The sequence below is a fragment of the Hevea brasiliensis genome, chromosome 16 (assembly GCF_030052815.1).
Source record: "Hevea brasiliensis isolate MT/VB/25A 57/8 chromosome 16, ASM3005281v1, whole genome shotgun sequence".
In the NCBI taxonomy this organism is placed as follows: Eukaryota; Viridiplantae; Streptophyta; class Magnoliopsida; order Malpighiales; family Euphorbiaceae; genus Hevea; species Hevea brasiliensis.
The window spans coordinates 70,402,855-70,425,245 of NC_079508.1; the positions used below are offsets into that span (position 1 = coordinate 70,402,855).

The window sequence follows — 22,391 nt, forward strand, 5'->3', positions numbered from 1 at the left end:
TTTTAGACATTTATTAAAACTTTTGGTTGAGAATCGGATAAGAACTTTTTCGACCTCTTAAAATTTGATTACAACTATGCATCATAAGAGCCTTAGGACTAAGGGTTCTGGCACCCGAATGAGGCTCCTTTTAACTCATTGGTACTTTATGACCAGATAGGGGATATCAGACTGAACTTTACCGACCTCCTATGTGATCGCCTTACTGATACCTTTCGGCAAGCAATATTTGCTCTATTTCACTTGCTAATCTGAAATTCAATTTTACTCCAACTCTCCACCTTACCCAGTCATATTCTCGAGCTAGTCTAGTGGTTCGACTTCATAACTCTTTGACTTATTATCCGAACGTTTATTAAAAAAACTCTTATGTTAAGATACTACTACCAACACTTTATCAAGCTACCTATACGTTGCCCGTAACCCGAGCACCCGCTTTGGGAGATAAATAAAGATCAATAATAAATAAATAACATGAACTGTTGTATCCAAAAAAATAAACTCATGAGAATAACTACCTACGTGGGACCTTCTGACGCAAGACAAACTTTAACGAAAATTACGAACATAAATAAAAAAGAAAACAAAGATGAACACCGGATAGGGCAATGGTTCAGACACTCACCTGTAGGAAGTTGAACCTATTGAACTAGCTATGGAGTCGTGAAGGTTGCAGAGTTGTGTGCTAATAATTGGGAGACTAATGCTTGCCTTGAAATGAAGAATGCCTTGCTAGCATGTAATCGAGCCGGAATGACAATGAATGAGATTGAGCTCAGAAAATAAAAGTGGATATAAAGGTGATGAAAATAGAACTAAAACTTAAGAAAGGGTATCACAGAGCAATGAACAAACTGGAAATCAAGAATTCCAGTGTCCAGCACTTCTTCAAAGAAAATACTTTAGAAAACTGGTTTCTAAAGTCTTTCCAGCTTAAAAATAGCAGAGTAGCAGAACTGAATTAATTTTCAGAGCCTTTCCACTATAATCACCACCCTTTTTTTTTTCCGTCCCCCTGAACAGTTTTCATGCAGGTATTTATAGGGACCGGGTGCTTCTCATGAAGGGTCAGGATTTTCTTTGAGGGAGATGGAAGGTTTGGATTTTAAAGGACATGATCTGATGCTTGGGAATTAAAGAGAATCAGAATGAACGGCTGAGATCCTTTTCAGAATATTTGTCCTTTTACTCTTTTAATCTGACGGTTCCAAATTTTCTTGTCCAGGGCGATCCGAGGGCTGGGAATAAAAGGCGCCAGTCTTGTCGTCTTCTTCTTTGATCCAAGGGCTCCGGGCTCATCCTTACAGGTAAGATCAACGGTGGAGATTGGGATGTACAGGATTGTCATGACATACTCTGGCACCTATCAGTAATGTGGGCGATTCTGCAAATGAGGCGTGCGGTGGAGATCTCGTCTGCAACGCTTTAACTACCTCGGCTCTGATTATGATGACAGTGATTGGAAGTTGTCTTATTCTCCTTGCTTTCCGATCTCCTCTTCCCTCCGATCTTTCTAACACGATCCTTTTTCGATCTCTTATGTCGGGCCCCCTTCTTCCGATCTCTCCCACTCCAGTCGTCTTCTTTATCTGGTTTGGCTCAGTCAAAGCATTTATTCTTTCGATTTCCGAGACGTCCGCTTCGTTTTCTGCTAGCAATAAATGCTCAGACCTTCTCTATATATACCCCGAGGGAAATCCTCGAGCATTTCATTTTTCTTTTTTCTCTCTCACTTTTCCCATTCCGGCAACAATTCCGGCCATGATGGTGGCTTTTGATCTTTTTTCGGTTGTTCGCCTTGTTCACCGACTGAAAATTTTCGATCCCGGTGATCGGAAGATCACTATGGCTACCTCTGATGACAGAGAGATAACTGGACTAATTTACCGACCCGGATCGAGAATGTCGATCGCGTTAACCTTGAATCGGTTGACCGATGTGATCGGCGAACCGATTTCGGGCGAGAAGACTGCTAATTTCCCTCCTATCACTGGTGACCACCCCTCGAAGCTCTTTTGGCTTCTCACCACATTGGGTGTCCTGACAGCGGCTCGGTTCTGAGCGATAACATTGATGACGATCTCTCTCATTTTCATGAGAGTCATAGTCACCCCATCTGAGCTGTACATCATCCGATGTCGACGGCCGGTCTCCTGATCAAACACATCTTTTGATTCAGCCACGAGACTAGGCTTTGACATAGGCCTTCACTAGATGGGAGATACTGCCGATCCCAAATGATGTAATCCAACCTTTAATGTAATCCGATCTCTAGAGATCGCCCAAATGATGTAATCCGACTTTTAATGTAATCCGATCTCTAGAGATCGCCCAAATGATATAATCTGACCTTTTGGAAATAAAATTTTATTTTGACAGTTATCATTTTGTTATTATTTTCCTATCTCTGATGTATTTTCAGATCTCTGATGTATTTATCTGATCTGACTCTTAATTTGAATGACCCTCAACCGATCTGTAATTCAAAATATCTATCTCAATCTGCCAATCTCTAACTAGCCGATCTCTTTACGAAATCTCCGGAATATTTGTGAGATGTGTCAGAAAAGGCTGGCGAATCCCGCTAACCGATGCGCCGCTTAGGACACCGTGAGCATTAAATGCTCAGACTAGTATAAATAGGGGGTGAGTCTGCCAGTTGTCCCCCTTATGTCATTTTTAGCCTTTCGCGAGCGATTCCAAAATCCTCTCATTTTTTCAAGTTCTTCCGACACCGATCACACTTCGGTAAGGGTTTTGATCTTTCTTTCAGTTCAAATTTTCTCTTTTCTTTGAAAATGAACGATGCCGAGGGTCAGAGAGCGGCAAGCCCCCCTTCCGTTCAGGTCTCGTGGTCGTCAAATGAGGTAGAGGTAGTCGGAACAAGCGGGCGATCTGAACCTCCTAGGACCTCCATTCCAGCCCGCGGTCAAGCAGCACCCTCAAGGCAAACACATTCTTCAGGGAGAGAAAACCTTCCCATGGACGAGCTGCCATTAATCCTTCAAAAAACTGACCTGCAGTCGTTCAGCCAATAGTATAACATTCGGCCCGATTCATACGAGCTGATTAAGTGTCACGGCGATCTTCGAGCCGATCACTTCTTCGAAGAGAATGATATGATCATGGTATATGAAGAGCAGTTAAAAGCCGGGCTGTGGTTCCCTCTTGACGACTTCTTCAAGGAAGTCCTAAAATTTCACCAAGTGTGCATAGCCCAAGTTCATTCAAACTCATGGCGGATCCTAGTAGCCTTCAGAGGCCTTTGCCGAGCTAAAGTACTCAGTCCTACAACTAAAGTGTTCGTCGAACTACATAGGCTAACTCGTCGAAAGGACGACGAGTATTGGTTCTTCCAGGCGAAGCCACATTGTGGGCTTTTTACTGATCTGCCCTCCTCCCTGAAGAATTGGAAGAATCGCTTCTTTATACTGAGGAGCAAAATTCCGAACGGCTTTGAGGGTTTCCCACGTAGCTGGCTGCACCAAGGTCCCTTACTTCCAAAGCGAATCACCCTGAATAGGGAAGAAGGCCTAATGGTGATGGAACTGAAAGATCAGGCGGCCCGACAGAAGTTCTCTTGTTTAGATGCGATTACCGAATCGCATCATTGACAATGCACTGGTCATCGGGAAGAACGCGGGCTCGCTCTCTCGACCTCGGCAGATTTCTATATCTCTGATCTCTGAACCCTTAGCGAACTCACTGACTTTTCCTTTGCGCAGGTATGGCGGGTGGCGATGGTTCCAAGGAGAGCCGGAAACGGAAGAGAGAGGTCTCCCGGAAAGTGCGGGAGATGAAGCGTTCCGAGCTGCTTCAGACGCCCAGGCATGATCCCGGGGAGGCACAGGGAGGCTCGTCCCGACCTTCGGGACAGCCAATCCTTGATATAGAAGTGGTCCGGTCTCCTCCTCGTCAAGAAGAGCCACCGCCACCTCCACCCGTTACTTCTAGTGCGGAAGGGGGTCCTTCCCAACCACCTGTGAGGACCCTTTCCCGCGGCGCCCAAATCCTGATCCACTCGCTGGAGAAGAACCGCACGGTTCGAGAGAACCCAGATTTTGCTAAGGTCTTGGGGTCCTCCATCTGCCTTCGGGAGGATCGGGATAGGCTAACCCCGAACAACCTCAACGATATCCTGACACAAACTATGAGCCTGAGCGTGGAGAGTCTGGTGAACCAACATATTATCCAGGAGAAGGCTCACCGCTTGAGGCAGGATGTCGAGAAGGTGGGTCAGGAAGCTGTTTCCCTCCGATCTCAACTTTCGTCCGCCCAAAACTACATATCTGAAATTGAAGGGCGGATGAAATTCTACGAGGATAAGCTGGCCGAGCAGGCTCATGTTCTTGAAGAAGTTTGGGCGCTTCGAGCCGCTGAAGTCGCTCGCCTCACTGAGGAGCTCAAAGCAAAAGAAGAAGAGGCAGTGACAAGGGAGGCCGGCGCTTACGTGAATGCTCATAGAGATCTCTTGGCCGAGCTCAGGAAGCGTTATCCTGAGGAGGACTTCTCCTGGATGGTGGACCTGGCTCCCCAAGACGATGAGGATAGCGAGGATGAGGCCGAGGGAGATAGAGGTGGTGAACAAAATGTAGAATAGGCTGGAGGACCTCCAGCCGAATGACTTGTACATATTTTCATTATAAATGAAATGAAATTCCCTTTTTTTGTTCAATGATTGGATGAGATCGGAAAGTATCTAAGTTGCATAAGCACTTGATTGTCTGAATATATTAGAACAACAACTAAAAGTGATTATTAATCTAAGTGTAAGAGGTCGGAAAACATTATAAGCATGAGATCGGCTGAGAACAAACGCCAAACAGGACTTGATTAAAATTGGGAACTTGATTTGAACACTTAAGATTGGAATCATCATTAAACTAGATTGGAACCTTAACTTTATCAGACGATTATCCCCAAACTTTTAAAAAGGGAGATCGGCAATAAGACTGGTGGCATGAAGGCCTAATGTTGGTTCAATTTCGTTTGACAAGAGAGATCGGAAATGTAATTGACTGGTCAGGGGACTTGACAATTGGTTTGAGAGATCGATGAGGCTTTAAATGATATGGGGACTTAGTATTGATTCGATTCCTTTTGAGGAGAGATCGGAAATGTGGTTGGCTGGCAAAGGGACTTGACAATTGGTTTGAGAGATCGGTGAGGCTTTAAATGATTTCGGGGATCGGCCAAAATATGGTGTCGACAGTATATATAGATTTATCTAATTTGATTTAAAAGATAATTATGTTAATTAAAATTAATAAAAATATATTTAGTATAAAGTTTAAATTAAAAATAAATATAAAATAAATTTTACTTTTAAATATAATGTTTAATCAATAGATTAAAAATATCAAATGTTTATATTAAACTATAATTATATTTAAAGTTTTTATGTGTTAATTAAATAAAACTTTAGATACTATATTATAATTAATCTTTAACTTTTCAAATTTACTTTCATTAATATAACAAGTTTTAAAAATGTGGCTATTTCACATAAAATTAAAAATTATAAATATAAATATAAATTAATGTTAACATTTGACATTTTTTTATAAAATTAGTCATTTTATATATAACTATTTTTACATTTTAATAAAATTTTTAAAATTAAAAAATAACTTTTTTTAAGAGAATAAGTTATTTTCATTGAAAATGGCTTAATTTTTTCTTAATAAAAAATATTTTTCATTAATCAATTCTCTTAATATTTCATATGCTAACAAATGTAATTTTCTTTTTTAAATATTTTCTACGAAGTAAATAGAGTATAAATTCTAATTATTTAAAATTAAACTTTAATATTTATGAAGTTACGTTTATGTTAATTTTAATAGTTTTTTAAATTTTATGTAAAAGTATTGAAGTAAAATGATATTTAAAAAATATTAAATATTTTGTAATATATATTCACATCACATAATTGTTAAGCTAGCTTAATTAATTTTAATTTTAAAAATTAAATAAAAATGAAATAAAGTTATTAAACTTTTCTTTTTGTTATCGAAAATTTTCATACACATATGCTTTAAATTTTATAAAATAATAAATTTAAATTACATATTTTTCATATATATTATTAAAAAAAAAAGAACAATACATTTAAACATAATACATCTTATGTAGCTTATTAATTAAATTTACTTCATAGTAAATTTTAAAATTTAGCATATTTCATATTCATATTTATATACCGTAGCATGGCGAATTATGAATCAGCTGCCACTGCTTCAGCCCATTGAAATTAAAATTTGCTAATATGATTTCAATTCTAATCCGAAATCAAATCACATCCACGCTTGATTGCGATGGCCCCATCGATAATGGGATGAGTCGATATTTATTTTTAAAGGAAATTAGTATAATACCCATAATTTATAAATTAATTTATAATTATATTTTAAATAAAATAAATTATTATTATTATTAATAAATTAAATTTAAATTAAAATTCCCCTCTTATTTAAATTTATTTGAATAAATTTTTATTTATTATAATAATAACATTTCAATTAATTTATGATATAATTAATTAAAATACTTATTTAATTTTTATATACATAGTAATTTTTATGATTATTTTGTTAAAAATGTAATAAAGTATTTTATTTAAAAAATAATTTAAATTTCATAAAATATTTATATTTTATCTCATAATTTATATAAATTAATATTTATTTTTTATAAATTATAAAAAATACATTATATTAATGAAAAAATAATATTATTTTAAAAATATAAAAATACAACATCTTTTGTTATTAATATAATAAAAAATATTAAATTATTAATAATGAATTGAATTATTTAATTTTAATAATAATGAAAATATAAAACATATTTATTAGTTAAAAATAGCATTTTATTACATTATTTTTTAAAAAAAATTGTATTTAAGTGTAATTTTTTTATTAATTTGATATATTTTTTATAAAATAAATTTTTAACAAAAATTTTATTAATTTACATAAATTTATAATATAAAATAAATACATTTTATATACATTAAAATTTTAAAATATCATCACTTTTTATTAATATGATAAATATTAAAAATACATATTATTTTTTAAAAGACTGATTTTATAATTTTAATATTTTAATTTTAATTATTTTTAATCATCTTTATTTGTAGTTAAATTTTCTATGCAATCATATTTATAATTTATTTTTAAAATTCAAGTTCTACATAAAAATATATTTGATAAATAATTTATACATAAAAATATAGATATTTAATTAAAATTTAAAAATAATTCTGTTAAAAATTAATAACAATAAAATATAGATAATCAAAATATTAGTTATAATTACATTTGATATATAATTATAATAAAATAAAGTATCAAAAAGTTTAAAAAATATTAAATAAAAAATTTATAAAAAATAATAATTAAATAAATAATAATTAAATATATTTAAATAAATAAAATTTGAAAATAATAATTAATAATTTTTGAAAGAAATAATAGAAAAATGTAAATAAAAAAAAGATTTGAGAGCATTTAGATAAAATAAAAATATTTAATAAGAGGATAGTGTTTAATGTGTATTAAATGTCTAATATGATATGAAAATCATTTAAATAAAAAATTAATTTATAATTAAATATTATTTAATTAAAAAATATTAACAAAAATATTCAAATTTAAATTTTATAACAGTAAAATATTTCTTATTTACTTAATCATTTTAATTAAATGGGCTATAAGTTGACAATAATAATAATAATAATAATAATAATAATAATAATAATAAATAAATTTTAAGAAATGAAATAAAAATAATATTAAATTATTAAAATAAAAAAATAATAAATAGTTGAGTTAAATCTCTATATTTTATTTTTTTTTATTTTTATATAGATTATACTTTTTATCTCTCAAATTTTTTAATAAAAATTTCATAATAAAAATAATAAAAAATATAATAAAATTATTTATTGAGGGTATAAAATAATTTAAAGTTAATTAAATTATATGATAGTTGATTATGAGATCATAAATTAATGATTAATTTTTTTTGAACTAATAACTATCAATGATTTATTATTATTATTATTAAATTATTTTTTATTTTAAATTATTATTATTATTATAATAGAGGATAATATGTGGTAAATAATATTTTTATATAAATAAATTTATAAAAAAATATGAATAATTTTTAAATATTACATTTATTTATAAAATATCTTAATTTTTAAAAATTAATTTTTTTAAAAAATAATAATTTAAATTATAAATATTAAAATAGTATTATAAATGATAATAATAATTAAAAAATTAAAAAATTAAAAAATAATTTATATGAAAGAAAGTATTTATAAAATATTATATATGATAAATTTAAAAAAAATATCATGTACCATTCACTTGGAAATATCACTCTGCCTCGTGTGTGTGAGTTTCTCAATCTTAATATGCCAACATTTATTGGACAGCGTCTATTATACTTAGAAAGTAGTCCACTACCTTTAATATATTTATTTTTAATTTATAAATTATTTAATTCATTTTATTAATTTTTTATTAATTAAATTACTTAAAAAATAAAAAATAATTGTAAATAATAATTAAACAGTTGATAAATTTGAAATTATAAAAATTAAATAGTTTTATTATTTAAATTATAAAATTAAATAGTTAAATTAAAAAAATTTATTTAAAATAATAAGTGAATTAAATAATTTATAAATTAAAAAAATAAAATAAATTAAATAATATATTTTTAAAATAAAATGATTAAATAATTATTTTAATCAAAATATTTAGACTAAGAATTTTTTTTAATTTTTATTTATTATATATATATATATATATATATATATATATATATATATATATATATATATATATATAAAAGAACCAGACGGCGCGTTTTGATGGAGTATCCATTTACATGGTCATCCTGACCACAAAAACCCTTGTGCCAGTTTCGTTGACGAGTCTATCTTCCGATCAGTGGCGGCAATCATGTCTTCAGCGAAGGATGCCGATCCCTCCCTTGGTTATCTGGCCCGGAAAGATACCGAGGTGAAGCTGCCTCGGCCAACGCGGGTGAAAAACAAAACACCGGCCCCCATTCAGATTACCGCGGAGCAGATACTGCGCGAGGCACGGGAACGTCAGGAAGCTGAAATCCGGCCTCCCAAGCAGAAGATCACTGACTCAACTGAACTCGCTGAGTATCGGCTTCGCAAAAGAAAGGAGTTTGAAGACCTAATCAGACGGATTCGATGGAATATTAGTGTATGGATTAAATACGCACAGTGGGAGGAATCACAGAAAGACTTCAATAGAGCTCGTTCTGTTTGGGAACGTGCACTCGAGGTTGATTACCGGAATCACACGCTATGGCTCAAATACGCAGAGGTGGAGATGAAGAACAAGTTCATAAATCATGCCAGGAATGTATGGGACCGTGCTGTCACGCTTTTGCCTCGTGTGGATCAGCTCTGGTACAAGTACATTCACATGGAGGAGATGCTTGGAAATGTGGCCGGGGCTAGACAGATTTTTGAAAGATGGATGAATTGGATGCCTGACCAACAAGGATGGCTTTCTTATATCAAATTTGAGCTGAGGTATAATGAAATTGAACGTGCAAGAGGGATTTTTGAACGTTTTGTTCAGTTTCATCCCAAGGTCAGTGCATGGATTCGGTATGCTAAGTTTGAGATGAAGAATGGTGAAGTTGCGAGGGCTAGGAATGTGTATGAAAGGGCGGTTGAGAAATTGGCTGATGATGAGGAGGCGGAGCAGTTGTTTGTGGCTTTTGCTGAGTTTGAGGAGCGGTGCAAGGAGTCAGAGCGTGCTCGGTGTATTTATAAGTTTGCATTGGACCATATACCGAAAGGAAGGGCGGAGGATCTATATAGGAAGTTTGTTGCGTTTGAGAAGCAGTATGGGGACAAGGAAGGAATTGAAGATGCAATAGTGGGAAAGAGAAGGTTTCAGTACGAGGATGAAGTGAGGAAGAACCCATTGAATTATGATATGTGGTTTGATTATATTAGGTTGGAGGAGAGCGTGGGGAATAAGGAGAGGATTAGGGAGGTTTATGAGCGTGCAATTGCAAATGTGCCACCAGCCGAGGAAAAGAGATACTGGCAAAGATACATATACTTATGGTAGGTTTTGAGTTGGAATTGGGATATCAACATACTTTTTAGTTAATTACTAAAAGTTTATTTGGTTAAATGTTGATGGTTTCTTTATTTTATGCAATTTAGGATAAATTATGCTCTCTACGAAGAACTTGATGCAGAAGATATTGAGAGAACACGGGATGTCTACAGGTATGCCTACTTGGTTGATTTGAATGTCTGGGTTAACTTTCTAGTATTTTTGGTACATCCGTTGGTATATTGCTTTCTAACTTTTAAGGTACTCTTTTAATCTAAACAGTAAAGATTTAGTCTTTCTGGCAGAGAAAATAATTTCACTAATTCCTAGGCCAAATATTCCATTTTTTAGCATGTAGCTAGTTTTTTTTTATTATGCCACAAATTAAAATGTTCTGTAGTTAGGATGGTGCAACAATGCTGTTTACCTAGTTTAACAATCAAATCTAGTCTGTGGAAGTTCCACAGCCCTGTCTTATTTTAACTAAGGTTTCCATGGTTTCCCAGTTTCATATGGGAGAATAACAGCTGTGTTAATATTGATACATTGGATGCATGACGTGTTCTAGGTGCAATTGACTGTTAATTCCTTATGTTTAGTCTGTTATTGTTCTGCTGGGGGACCATAACATGAGAGCTTTGCGTCACACTTGGTTGACAAGTTGTGGGCTTTTCACATCAATAGTTCATATATTACCCTTTATCTAATAATTGGAAGCTTTAAGGTTCTTTAACTTCTTAATTTGTAAGGATGCATATTGCATAATTAAGCAGAATAATTCTAAATTTTGTATCCTTAGTCATCAGATGTTATTTGTCATATTTCATCACGAGTGGTGAGTCAAGTATGGACCTTTGTACTCGTTTAGCAAGGCCGATAATGTACTATCTTTTGTCACTTGCATGTTGGTTGGATAATAGTGGATGAAGTCCCTCATGATTATCAGTGCAGTACTTCAGTGGAATGGTGTTATGGAGATAATGAGCATTCAACATCATATTTCTAGGAATGTCTTTATTGTGAGTGAGTTTTGGGATAGAGCAAATTATGCTGCCAACAGTTATAGCTTATTCTTAGGGAAGAACTATGGTAAAAGAAAATCATCATTGATACCAAGTAAAAATATTTTTGGGTTTAAGAGCAATTGTCTGAGTGGCATAGCAGGTTTCATTACGAAGTGGTGGAGGTGAGGCTTGTATGGAATTTTTTTTGGGTCCGGTTTGTTTTGTTAGGCATCTTCCCATTTAGTCAAGCTTTCACATATTTCCCATTCAGTGTTGTTAGAAAATTGCTTAATAGAGTGTGAATGGACCCTGTAGAGGCATGCACACTGTCACAAAAAAGGTACGATTAAGGTTTTTATTAATGGATAAGTCTATAGGAAGAGTCTTTCCTGCTTTATATATGAATTATATTATAATACCGTTTAACATTCACCCAATTATGAGGAAAATTGAACAAAAATGAGAATTAAATGTTGATTAAAATGTTTATTGTTGGTACAATTTGTACTGTGTCCACAATTTTTTACTTATCATGGTCATTGGGAAATTTTTGTATTTTAATGAATTTTCTTAGAAGCAGAAGAGCTATTCATGGCAACTGAAAAGAAACTGAACTCTTAAACTCTTTAGTTGCTAGATTTTGTATATAAGTATACCTTTGTTGAGTAGAATTCACTGTGATTTTTTTTTTGGGGGTCTTCTTTGTTCTTCTCTTTTTTGTGCACACAATGCTCACCAGTGGATAAGCTTGTACAACTCTTTTTTTTTCTTTTGGGTAATCCATGGATAAATTGGTTCTGTAGATATTCAAGAGTTTTCTAACACACTTTGGATATTGTTAGGGAATGCCTGAACCTAATTCCTCATAAGAAGTTTTCATTTGCAAAGATATGGCTTTTAGCTGCACAATTTGAAATTCGACGGTTGAATCTCATGGGTGCTCGACAAATTTTAGGCAATGCCATTGGCAAAGCTCCCAAAGATAAGGTAAAATTTAGGTTGCCACTATAGTATTGATTAATTTAAATTACATTATTTGGTTTTGTTCTCACTATTTGGCTTGACAAATGACAGATTTTTAAGAAATATATTGAGATAGAGCTGCAACTTGGTAATATTGATCGCTGTCGAAAGCTTTATGAGAAATATTTAGAGTGGTCACCTGAAAATTGTTATGCTTGGAGCAAATATGCGGAACTGGAGAGATCTCTGTCTGAAACTGAACGGGCACGATCAATTTTCGAGCTTGCAATAGCACAGGCAGCCTTGGACATGCCAGAGTTGTTGTGGAAGGTAATGTTATAGATTCCTCATCTTAATTAGTTAATTAAAGGTCAAGCATCTCTATGTTTTTTTTAATCAATTTCCCTAAGTTCACTTTCAAACTTGAAACAATATGTGCTAAAGTGCATCTTTGGCTTATCCTAATAATTACAACTTCAAGGTTCTGTTATTTTTATGGTTCTTGATTCTTAATATTCAAATGATGTATATGTATGATTTTATTTTGGTTTGCATATTTTCTATGAGATGCCACTACTTGTCATGCTCAAAATCTAGTTATCTCTGTATGTGCCAAGGGCATTTTTTACACACGAATCTCTCCTTGGACCCCTCCCCTATTTTGTTATGCTGCAGTGGTGTGGAACCACTATGCCATCCTAAATTCTGATGACTGGCAATACCAAATGATAACTTTTCCATGCTTTTCCTTTAGAAGGAATTGTCATTGTTTTAAATTAATGCATTCTTTTCATTTGACTACAGGCATATATTGATTTTGAAATATCCGAAGGTGAATATGACAAAACAAGACAGCTTTATGAGAGACTATTGGACCGAACAAAGCATTTAAAGGTTTGGATTAGTTATGCTAAATTTGAGGCAGCTGCCATGGAAGAGATTGTTGAGGGTGCAGATTCAGTGGAAGAACAGAAGAAAAAGTGTATTCAGAATGCAAGAAGTAAGCTTTCCTGATCTGGTTTGTCTTTATAATTGCTTTTTAACATATCATTTGGTTATTTTGAGATATTAACTTCCATTTTTTTTTCATCAGGGGTCTTTGAGAAAGCCATTAACTACTTCAGAACATCAGCACCTGAATTGAAGGAGGAACGAGCTATGCTTCTGGAAGAATGGTTGAACATGGAGAGTAGTTTTGGTGAGGTAGGTGATGTTGGCTTAGTCCAGCCTAAGCTGCCTAAGAAGCTCAAAAAGAGGAGGCCGATTGCTTCAGAAGATGGTCTGGCTGGGTATGTTATGGTTCTGGTTTTATCACAATGACTTGAAAACTGTAAACATTAGTTTTATTATTCTGCTGCGTGATGCTAAACCTAGTAGCGTTTTAATTCTTAATTTATGGTCTAGTGGGTTTAAGGTATTGTTTACATATGGGTAGGGAACCATAATAGATTTTGAATGGGTTCAACTATTAGTTTTATGCCTAATTGATGCAGTTCAACATGCATACTTGAGATCTGATTCTATTTTGCTTGCATGTTCCACGAGACATTTTCATTGAAGAGGTGCTCAGTTTTATGAGCTTCTTCTTTGTTATCCTTGATAGCATTTGTCTAAGTTAGTTTACTTACAGGACGGAGGAATTTATGGATTACATATTCCCAGAAGAAACTCAGGCCCCAAATCTAAAGATCTTGGAAGCAGCATATCGCTGGAAAAAGCAGAAGATTTCTACCGAGGATTAATGACACGCTGTCCTTTTGTAGCATGTTTATTAACAACTGTGTATATATAGTGAGCGGTACTTTTTTGTATTACATTGACAAAAACAATAGCTTGTCTGCACATGCATTCTTCTCGGAAATGAGATCCCAGTATATTAGGGAGTCTCTGTTGTATGGAGTAGGAAGAAAAAGGAAGGGAAAATTCTAACTGGTTGTTGGAGGAATGTGTTTTGGAGCTCAGTCGATTCCCCAGATGTATTATCAATGTTGGATCAGACAATCTGAAGCATGTGAGTTTTGAGTTTAACTTGTACCATACTTTCTAGAATTTCATAATGGATTTTAGATTTCCTTAACGGGAACAGACTTACTATGTATATAATAATAATTAAAATATAAGCGGAAAATTAATGAACTTTAATTTAATAATACTATGCATCCCTTGATCCATGTAATTGGAGAAACTCAAACCCCCAAATTAACGGAGTTGATTTTCAGTCATTTTCGCTTTGAACTGTATCTGCATGCTATTTTGGATTCCGCAAAAGATGGTGATGATATCTGATTATTATGCGGCATTGCATGTGAACACTGAAACAGAACAGCTCCTATGAGCCTGAAACCTGATTGGGATAAGGGCTCCACATATGTTTTGTTTGCGTCTGTTTTCTTCTGAGCATACGTAATTATACAAGTTAGGGGAGAGGTAGGTCCATTCTTAATCAGCCAAATGCCATAGCAGCTGGATACTAATGTTGACCAGGTTAATCATGACCACGGTCCGGTCTATCTCAATTCAAATTAATAAAATCAAAATTAAAATTAGAATCAATATAGATTTTTCAGTTAAAACTCATTAAATCTTAATACTTAATTTAAAACTGTTGATTTTGATCTGAGTCGGACGGACGGCCATTTCTAGGTTAGGTTAACTGCCTAAGCAAGTCACCCATTGCAATCGCAAATCACTCACCTTCGTATGAATACCTAATCAATCTCAACAGTAACCTGAAATTAAAAAAAAAAAAAGCGCGGGAAATAGTGCACGTGGCATTACATTCATGAATAGCAAGTAAATTTTCCATTCTATTCTTCTACTGTTATGAAAGAACACATCGCGCTATTTTTGTACCCTTGAATATAGCGAGAATTTGCCGTCCTATTATATATATATTTTTTTTCGAAATAACGTGAAAATCGAAGGGTATTAATATCAAAGCAAGCACCAAAATTTCCACCTCCTGCAAAAGGGACACAATATATAATTTCCTTTCCCATTTACTATTTGTTTTCCTCGAAAAGAAAAAGAAAAGAAAGTTTCTTAATTTTCAATTAACTTTTTGTTGTTATTTGTGTTCAGATCGCCGGTTTAAAATATTATGCCATTTTCCCAGGTAATTTTTTTTTCTTTTACAGCTTTGTTTTTTTCTTTGTCTGCTGTCAAAAAACGTATGAATTGTTTGATTTTCAAGAAAATGCAAGAATAAAATGAAAATGAAAATGAAAAATTACTAATCGTATATTTGAATGTTTGATGTTAGCTTTTTTTTTTTCATGAATATATGGATTTTTTATGTTACTTGTAATAATTTGGTTTCATTTTTTCATTATTTTATGAAATAATTTCTAAATTTTCTAAATTTTATTTATTATAATTACCTTTCTTTGTTTATCACTTTCAATTAATCCAAAAATTGCAGTTTCAAGTCACAATTATTGTAAAAAAAAAAGGGTTTAAATTGTTTTCTTTATTTTTAAATATAAAATTGTTTGGGTATTTGTTTCAAATGTCATGAAAATGGTGGCCTTGTTTCTGTCCATGAAGTTGACGTCCAATTCTCCTGCACATTGCCTATCATCTATTTTATTATTATTATTATTATGAATGTGGGTCATATTTAATCAAATCATTTAATTAATCGTTTCATTAAAAATAAATCAATGCATAAACTCTTAACACAATTAACAAATTATTAAAATATTTAAAAGTAAAGATAAATTATTATTAATTCATAGCCAACATTGAATACTAATTCAGCTAATGGTTACCGAACTAGGTTAATGATCATTTTAATTCAGTTTTTCGATCTTCTTTATCCAAACTTACATATGCCTGAATGCTGGAAGATTAGCAATATTGTAAAGTTTTAACATTCAGCACATTCTTCTTGTTTATCAGGAAGATTGTTTTCTTGGAATGGTGCTTCATTGATTTCAAATTTAATTAATGAAAATGATTTGTTGGAAAATTAATGCTTTATTACCTCAAATATTAACCTGGGAATGATCTTTGAACAGTAATTTTGTTTGGTGAGTTAATCAAGATGAAATTGTCTTTTGTGTTCTGGTATCCTGATCAAGGTGATTAATCCAGATGAAGTTGATATCATCTTATTAAGAAGTGCTTGTTCCCTTAATTGCTGATGAATGAAGCACTGAGAGAGCCCATGGAGTCCACTTGGAGTTACGCTAATGATGAAGACATTACTAAAGAGAATAAAAGTGGTATAATTTTCTTGAATTCTTAGCTTGTGGATGTGCACTGTTCAAATGCTGGGCTTGAGATTTTTTTTTTCCCTAACTTTCTGCAGAAATTGATAATAAAGTGGCAAAGATCTTGAAACTTATGAAGAGCAATGAGCAGGATAAGAAAGGTAGGAGCTCAGAAGAGTCGAGGAAAAGATCAGAAGTTATTGCACTCGTTCATGAATTTCACAAACAGTACCAGTCACTTTATGCACAATATGATCATATTCGAGGAGAGATGGGGAAACGAACTCGAAGTAGGAAAGAAAAAGAAAAGGAAAAAGGGGATTCTTCTTCTGCACCCAGCTCTGACTCGGAGTATTACTCATCTGAAGACATCGAAAATGATGCTTTGAGGAATAGGCATAACAAGGCATCAGACATCGCTAAAATAGAACTTGAAACTGCAAATTTTGAGGCAGCTGGGCTGATGCCTATATTGACCTCTGCAGCAGCAGATAAGGAATCTTTAAATTCAAGATATAAGGCAGCTTTTGGTAAATCACCAAGGGCGAGAAAGCGGGAACTTTCAAACCTTGTGAAGACACTTGAGCTTCATGGGAATCAAGCATCAGCTCATATAAAGGAGTTAGAGGGGCAGTTAACTGTTCTGAGAACGGAGCTGGAATCCTTACGCAGCCTGAAAAATGAGCTTGAAGAGAAGATTGAAGGAAAAGAAACTGAAGCTAGACAGCTTGGGGAGACAAATGTTCAATTATGTGCACGGATTTCGGAGCTTGAATCGATGTCAGAAGATAAAGGAAATGAAATTTCTGCAGCGACAGAGAACGAGAAGAATTTGACATCTAGAATTGAAGTCCTGATGACTCAAGTTAACAGTCTACAACCGGAGATGGATTCTTTACGTGCTGAGAAAGCTGAACTGGAAGAAAGGAAAAGAAATGAAGAATCAGCTCAAGTCAAGGGCCTAAAGGACGATCAAGCCAACATCATTGGGCAGGAATTGGAATCCCTTGGCAAGGAGAAAACTGTACCTCAACTTCAACTTGACGTGACAACAAAAGAAATTACAGAAATTCTGACTCAGATAGAAACTCTAAAAGAGGAAATAGCAAGAAAGAATGTATTTGAACAGGGATTGCTAAAAGAGAAAGAAGGATTTGTCGTGCAGATGGAGGATTTGAAATTGAAAGTGAACTCTCTAAATGACAAGAATAATGAACTAGAAGAGATGATCAGAAGTAGGAATCGAGAAACAGATGAGTTGAGGGAGGAAAAGGGCAGGCTGCAAGCTAGAATTTCGGAAATGGAGGGAAGCTTAATGAATAAAGGACAAGAACTTTCTATGGTCATGAAGAAATGTGAGGACGAAGAGAATGCAGCTTCTACACAGATTTTGTCTCTAAAAGCACAGGTTAACAGCCTACAGCAGGAGCTGGATTCCTTACAGAGTGAGAAGAGCACGTTGGACGCTCAAAATGATAGGCTAATGCGAGACTCTGCACATAGACAAATGCAGGTGGAAAATGAAATTCTGAATTTAACGAGCAAGATTGAAGAACAACAGAAAAACCTGAAGGAAAAGGAAAATACCATAAAGAAGTTTACTGAAGAGCAAAAGCTAATCAATCATCTTTCAAGGGATTCCCAGAAAAAACGACTAGAATCCCCCAAGTATCGATCAATGGATTCCGCCAAGTTAAGTCATCAGGTTTTGGAAAGGAAGATTGATGAACTGGCAGAAAAGTTTCACATGAAAATGGAAAATTATATTCGTCTCTTATCTCAGAGAATCCGAGTTGCAGAGCAAATACACGCTGAAACCAAAGAAACTTACAAGAACGTAATACAGAAGCTTGAGCAAGAAAATAGAGAACTCAGCGGAAAGAAAGCGATATATGAAGCTGAGCTGAGGAGGGTGAGGGAAATGTTATTGGAACCAGAAAGCAATATATTGACAGGATTGGATTTGATGATCAGGAAAATAGATGAGGAAAATGGTAACTTCTTGAACCGCATTTCCAGAATCTCAAAGGAGCTACAGTGTGCAAAGCATTGGATCACAGGAAAAAATGATGAGATCAAGAAACTGAAACAGAATGTGGAAAGTTTAACTTCTCAACTAGAGAAGGAAGAGAGAGAAAATTTGCTAAAAGAGAAGGTAGAGAAGTTGGATACTGCAGAAATAATCAGAGAAGGATTAGAAGAGGAGAAGCCAAATACTGCAGGCCAACTTGAGAGGCGTGTGGAGGATTTAGAGCAGCAGCTGGAAGAAAGGGATGAGATTTTGTATAATCTTGGTGAGGAGAAGAGGGAGGCCATTAGGCAGCTGTCTGTTTTGATTGATTATCATCGCCATCGCTATGATCATCTCAAAGAAGCAGTATCAAAGATGCCCATTAAATTCAAGAAACCAGCTTAACTAAGAGAAATTAATTTGCAGCCATTTTCGGGGTAACATATACATGCACTGATTCCATCAGTCTCTTTCACAAATTGATTAATTCCCACTTGTATACATTTCTATCATCATCCCACAATAAACTATATATCATTTTGGGATGTACTTTTTTAATTTCTCTTTGTATAATTGTTATTAGTGGATAATATGTAAATGTTTAAGACCTTTTCCTTTAAGAATGAAATTTCTAAAACCTCTGAAAATGCCATTTAAGGCATTCTTGAGAAATGAGAATAACTCTAGTTATTCTTACATACATATTCAGGGATGGATCTATAGAAATTTAAATTAGTGGGGCAAATGTACACTTGCATTGTCACGGCTCAACCTATGCGCTGGATCGGCACTAAGACCTGAGCCAGTCTAAAGCCCTTGAGGCCCGTAGTAAGCATAACTATTCCTTAACCCAACTCTAAAGCCCATTTAGGCCCTATTTCAAAAATTCAACCAGACAGAGTCCGGCCATAAAATAGACCTTTCAACTGGGAGTTTTTGACTCACTCGACCTGTAAACACAATATATAATCAATTGGGATGCTCAGCTCACCCTCCACATACTCAAATGTCATAAAAATAAATGGGAGCTCAGCTCCCTCATTCAATCCAACATACATGCATATAATAAGTTTACAGGTCCAACATGGTAATTATATTACAGACCCAAATCAAATGAATATTTATAACACATGCGGAAGTTCTAGGAGTTAACAGAATTAAACAAACATTAATAGACGACCTGCGAAGAAGAAAAGCAGTTTAACCACAACAAATATCCTCATGTAGCCTGGAAAAATAATGAACAGGAGTGAGCGTTCAACTCAGAGAGTAAAATATCAATTTTAACCATAATCTTTATAACTATATAAAACTAATGCACCCCGTAGAGTGAAATGCAACATCGATAATATTTTCACATCATAATAGTAAAAAGGTAATTTGGAGCACTCACACACTCGATAATGTCAAACAATACATATATGGGAGCTGATTCCCTATACAGCTCTCTTAATCCAAACTGTGCCAGCGAAGAACTCAAGCTCGAACTTCTACTTAATAAACCAAATCGGGGTCTCAGCGAAGATCTCAAGCCGTGTCTACCCCGAAGGACCGGGTCCCAGCGAAGATCTCAAGCCGTGTCTACCGGTCCTGTCCATAGCCAACGCCACACCACACGCAAGCCAACTTACGCACACTACTCCAAATTACCACAACAACATCCATGGCACTTTAATAATTATGAATGCAACATAAAATATGCCTAGTGTTTAACTACATAGATACATATTTATAAGTGATGCATGGGCATGCTTGAACATATAATAATATCGAAATTACAATTAAAATTAATATTTTACTCACAGACTCAACTGAAGTCACTGTGGCGGCTGGGCGGAGGAGGAAGGCTGTCTCGGCTCACCTGACAATTTTATTACAATCATTTAATAAATTTGACCCAATACAAACTAAGAAAAAGACCAAAGATGTCTTAAGTCGTGCTAAAAATCTGGCAGAGTCTCCCCTATACCTAGGACCTACCCAACCTGTAAAAGGGCTTAAAATACACTTCTATAGTCACAAGCCATGCACCCACAACTCAATTACATCACACAGCCTCTCCTGGGCCTATCCAAACAGTCATCAATCATAACATGTAAAATTACAGTTTAGTACTCATAATTTAACCTTCTTACAAAAACTACCAAATGAGTTCTAAAACTTTGCCCCGCAGTCCTTAGCAACATTACTAAGCTAATGCAAAAAGAATCATAATTTTCTGAGCTACCACGAATATTTTATGGATTTTTAATCTCATTCAAATACTAGAAAATTACGAAATAGTAAGGTTCGGATTTACCTATATCGATTTCGACTCCGGAGACGCGCTCGGGACGTCTGACAATGGTGGGTAGCTAAAATCTTGATCCAATTCCGAGACTTTTCGGTAGCCGGTTCGTCTGGCCAGAATTTCACAGACCTGGGCAACTGTCGAATTTCTGCGAATTGAAGGTACCTACACGAAGCCCACAACATGAGGGTTAGTACATAATTTTCACGAAATTTTTTAAGCTCATTTAGTACTCGAAAAAATACTACAAAGTTTCGTGTGACCCACCGAAAAACGGTGTCGAAAAATTTTGAAACTTATATTGCTGTGAAGCTCCCGACGAGTGGAGCGCTCTGGTACTATCGGTTTTCTCGTGGGGTTCACGGTTTGCGAGAAATCTAGCCCAAAATTTGAAATAAGCTAAAACTTCCAGGACAAAAATTGGACAAATCACTCAATGGATTTTGGTGTTCTTGGTATCTATGGAAAGCTATCAAGGTGTAGATGGTGTTTGACATAAGACTCTGCCCAAACGGTGGCCGGATCGGCCGGATTTCGACCGGGAAGCCAAAACGACGCGCTGCGCGTTGCGTCTCTTCGCGCGTCATTTTCGGCTGCCTGGAAGGCCAACCGGTGGTGGGGGAAGGCTGGGGCGGCGCGCCGTCGAGGTGCGGAGGACTGGGTGGCGGCGGCGCGGCGTGAGGAGGAGGGAGGAGAGAGAAAATGGGAGAGAGAGGAAAAGAGACATTGACGTGCGCGGGGAAGAAAGAAAAGGAAGAAAGAGGCCGGTTCGATTCAAGATACAAAATTTTAAATTTTTACTCTGCCTTGGAACCGAAAATGAGGCCTAAAAATTCCGAAAAAAAATTCTAGAAAACTAAAAAAAATTTATAGAGTCCAAATATATTTTTAGTTTTGACACATAGTCTTTAAATTAATTTTTAAAAATCATCAAAATTTTATAATTTCGAAAAATCGAATTCGATTTTCAAAATCCAAATAATTTCAAATAATTTCCTAAAATTTACATAAAATAAAATATTAATATTTTTTTACAAAATAATAAATTTAAAAATTAGAAGTATTATACGCATGCACAAACACTTATATATATATACACACACATAAAATGTTGATAATTATTTTATATTCAAAGATAAAAGCAGGTCTAAAATAATTATTTTTTTAATTATTTGTCACAATTTTTTTCAATATTTTTATGTTTTGAATTTATTATTAATTTGCTTTTCAAATATTGAATAAGACAAATTTTAACTCAATTACTTGCTCAAATTTAACATCACGTTTACTTATTAGATGATTTTTTAATAAATATTATTAAAAATATTACTTTTTAATATAGTATTACACAACAATAAATTATTATGTGTGATTTGAATTACGTTCTGGTCAGAGAGGTATTTTAATGTAAACTATTAAGTAATCATCTAAGAAATTTTTTATAAAAATAGTGTAAAAAAATAATTTTGTAAATTAAAATTATAACGGATATAAGAAAAAATAAAAATATTAATATATAACAATTTAAATCTAAACCTAGCATGTGTAAAAATTTGATATCATTATTTATTTTAATTGTTAAGATTAAAAATTAAGATTAAATTAAAATAAAATAATAGCAAACAATGTGAAATAAATAATTTTTTTTAATTTAAACATTTAAATACTAAATTTCATTTAATTAAAAATATATTATTTAATTTTAAATAATTGCAAATAAAATATAATCAATGAATAATTTAAATTTTTAAATTTGCAAACAAATTAAAATTA

General features: G+C 33.9%; 2 protein-coding genes and 1 long non-coding RNA gene across 3 annotated transcripts; 2 read left to right on the plus strand and 1 right to left on the minus strand.

Annotated features, from left to right (window-relative positions):
* The first annotated feature begins 8,887 nt into the window (after window positions 1-8,887).
* LOC110656299 (uncharacterized) lies at window positions 8,888-14,180 on the plus strand. The gene is made up of 7 exons (XM_021812983.2): window positions 8,888-10,141; window positions 10,244-10,309; window positions 11,983-12,127; window positions 12,215-12,433; window positions 12,908-13,103; window positions 13,197-13,392; window positions 13,734-14,180. The coding sequence occupies exons 1-7, from the start codon at window positions 8,985-8,987 to the stop codon at window positions 13,843-13,845; spliced, it is 2,091 nt and encodes a 696-aa protein (XP_021668675.2). The 5' UTR covers window positions 8,888-8,984; the 3' UTR covers window positions 13,846-14,180.
* Window positions 14,181-16,176: 1,996 nt separating this feature from the next.
* On the plus strand, window positions 16,177-18,965 carry LOC110656300 (COP1-interactive protein 1). The gene is made up of 2 exons (XM_021812984.2): window positions 16,177-16,329; window positions 16,416-18,965. The coding sequence occupies exons 1-2, from the start codon at window positions 16,248-16,250 to the stop codon at window positions 18,731-18,733; spliced, it is 2,400 nt and encodes a 799-aa protein (XP_021668676.2). The 5' UTR covers window positions 16,177-16,247; the 3' UTR covers window positions 18,734-18,965.
* Window positions 18,966-19,315: 350 nt separating this feature from the next.
* On the minus strand, window positions 19,316-20,777 carry LOC131174545 (uncharacterized). The gene is made up of 3 exons (XR_009144919.1): window positions 20,628-20,777; window positions 20,132-20,189; window positions 19,316-19,556 (listed from the first exon to the last, which is right to left on the minus strand). It is a non-coding gene; the product is annotated as an uncharacterized LOC131174545 (long non-coding RNA).
* Between the last annotated feature and the right edge of the window lie 1,614 nt (window positions 20,778-22,391).